This window comes from Crocodylus porosus, unplaced genomic scaffold (genome assembly GCF_001723895.1).
Source record: "Crocodylus porosus isolate Cpor-Errol unplaced genomic scaffold, CroPor_comp1, whole genome shotgun sequence".
Classification (NCBI taxonomy): domain Eukaryota; kingdom Metazoa; phylum Chordata; order Crocodylia; family Crocodylidae; genus Crocodylus; species Crocodylus porosus.
Window position 1 is genome coordinate 31164290 of NW_017728911.1, and position 1769 is coordinate 31166058.

Sequence of the window (1769 nt, forward strand, 5' to 3'; positions counted from 1 at the left end):
CGTGGTCTGACATGTTGTTAATAAGAGTGGCTTGTCAGGTTGGAACTTAGGTTTTTGTGCTTAGTGACAAATTGTGGCTCGGTCAGGTATTGAGTAAGTTAGTAATGTAAAGCCGATTTAGTGGGGGCTGCCCAGTGCCTTTGGAAACTAGACACGAAGAACTGAGTGTTGTGTTTTAACAATCTTTGAATACATTGAAGAGATTAAAAAACTGTTAGTATAACTATGGGAGCTCCAGAATATCTTGTTTGCCCTTTCTTCTGGCTGTTCAGACACTAAAGCCCTTCTTTTATTGCTTCTGTAAACATAGCTATGAAGACCAACAAGTCTGCAGCGGGACATTCTGAATTCCCAGGTAAAATGGTCTTTAATTCCCTTTTTGCCATGCTGGGCTGTCATTCATGTCCTGTCTTGCAGTGGCAGTGGTTGACAGCATCATTGCCTTGGTCTGCTCTTGCTCACGGTGTTTTGTTTCTGTGCTGTAGCTCACAGTCGGAAAACATCCTCTAACGATCCCGAGTACCTGTGCAAGTGGATGGGGCTGCCCTACGCAGAATGCAGCTGGGAAGACGAGGCTCTGATCAGCAAGAAATTCCAACACTGCATCGACAGCTTCAACAATCGCAACAACTCCAAAAACATTCCCACACGGGATTGCAAGGTGCGCTTCCTTCCCTGCTGTCTGCTTGCTAAGTGCTGGATCTAGGTCTCTTCCGGTTTTCTTGGGGCATTCGGGGGAGTTTGGAGCAGAAAAGCAAGATGGTCCCAGTCCCCCTTCCCCCTCCTGCAGGTCAGTTCCTTTGTTCAGGGGTTTGCTGCATTGTTTTTAGTGCCGTATCCTGATTTTCAAGACAGGTCACTTACCCTGCAAAACAGGGCCTGGGACTTTTTTCCGGGAGCTGTTTCATTGTACTATGTAAGCAGATGGGGCGGAGTTAGCACTAAGTCCAGTGGCAGCTCCTCTCCTTAAGTTTATCGTCTGCCACTAGTGATTGTTATCAGAGGATGTCTTTTGTTTTACTACATGCATTGCGTGGCAGAGATTATGTTTGTAAGGCCCTATCCTGTATTGCCCTGCATCTGTACATGAGGTACTGTAGTTTTGAGCTGGAGCACATTTGCCACACCAGGGTATCGTGTTTTAGACAGCTCTGTTTAGTGAACTAGTCAGAACTGAGTGTCGTTATGCTCAGCAATACAAAAAATGGTCTCCCTCCTTCTTTGGGGCTTTATGTGATGTCTCTTTAGTTTGCCAGGACCATGCCAGCATAGATTGCATCTTCAGGACCTGGCAGGAGTTAACTGGTGTTTATAACTGAAATCTGAAATAACTGAGCTCTGTTTTGGTGGGAGGTGAGCGTAATAGATTTCTCATCCTGACTCCCTCAGAAAATATGTTTTACCCGCTGCATCTTCTCTTAATTTGAAATGGAGCATGGCATGTAACTGCCATGTTTCTCTGTGGGAAGAAAAGATCCCTGCTTAGTGCCATGTCAGTGTCTAGAAATACTTTTGAATGATTGCTTGTTGTTCTTGTACTGTCTGTCGCAGTAGCAGTAGTAGTAGTATCTATAAATTGGAACAGTGACACTTATGTAGCCCACGGGGTGCGGGTGGGGTGGAATATGAAACTTCATTAATGCTTGTAACGTGCTTCATAATTCACAAAGAAAAAGGTGTTTTAGAAATGTGACAACATGCCCAAGAAAAAGGGGAGATTGGGATTTGGTGGTGGGTGGGGGTCCTTCTCAACCTGGAAGGACGTGGGC

The 1769-nt window shown here is 45.3% G+C and overlaps 1 protein-coding gene across 6 annotated transcripts in view; it reads left to right on the forward strand.

Moving 5' to 3' along the window:
- The window catches only part of CHD2 (chromodomain helicase DNA binding protein 2), a 71514-nt gene that overhangs the window by 34323 nt on the left and 35422 nt on the right, over positions 1–1769 (forward strand). For all 6 annotated transcript variants that reach the window (XM_019533762.1, XM_019533761.1, XM_019533764.1 and 3 more), the window contains 2 exons: positions 311–355; positions 486–661. In XM_019533762.1, coding sequence (XP_019389307.1) covers positions 311–355; positions 486–661 — 221 coding nt within the window. The remainder of the gene's footprint in view (positions 1–310; positions 356–485; positions 662–1769) is intronic.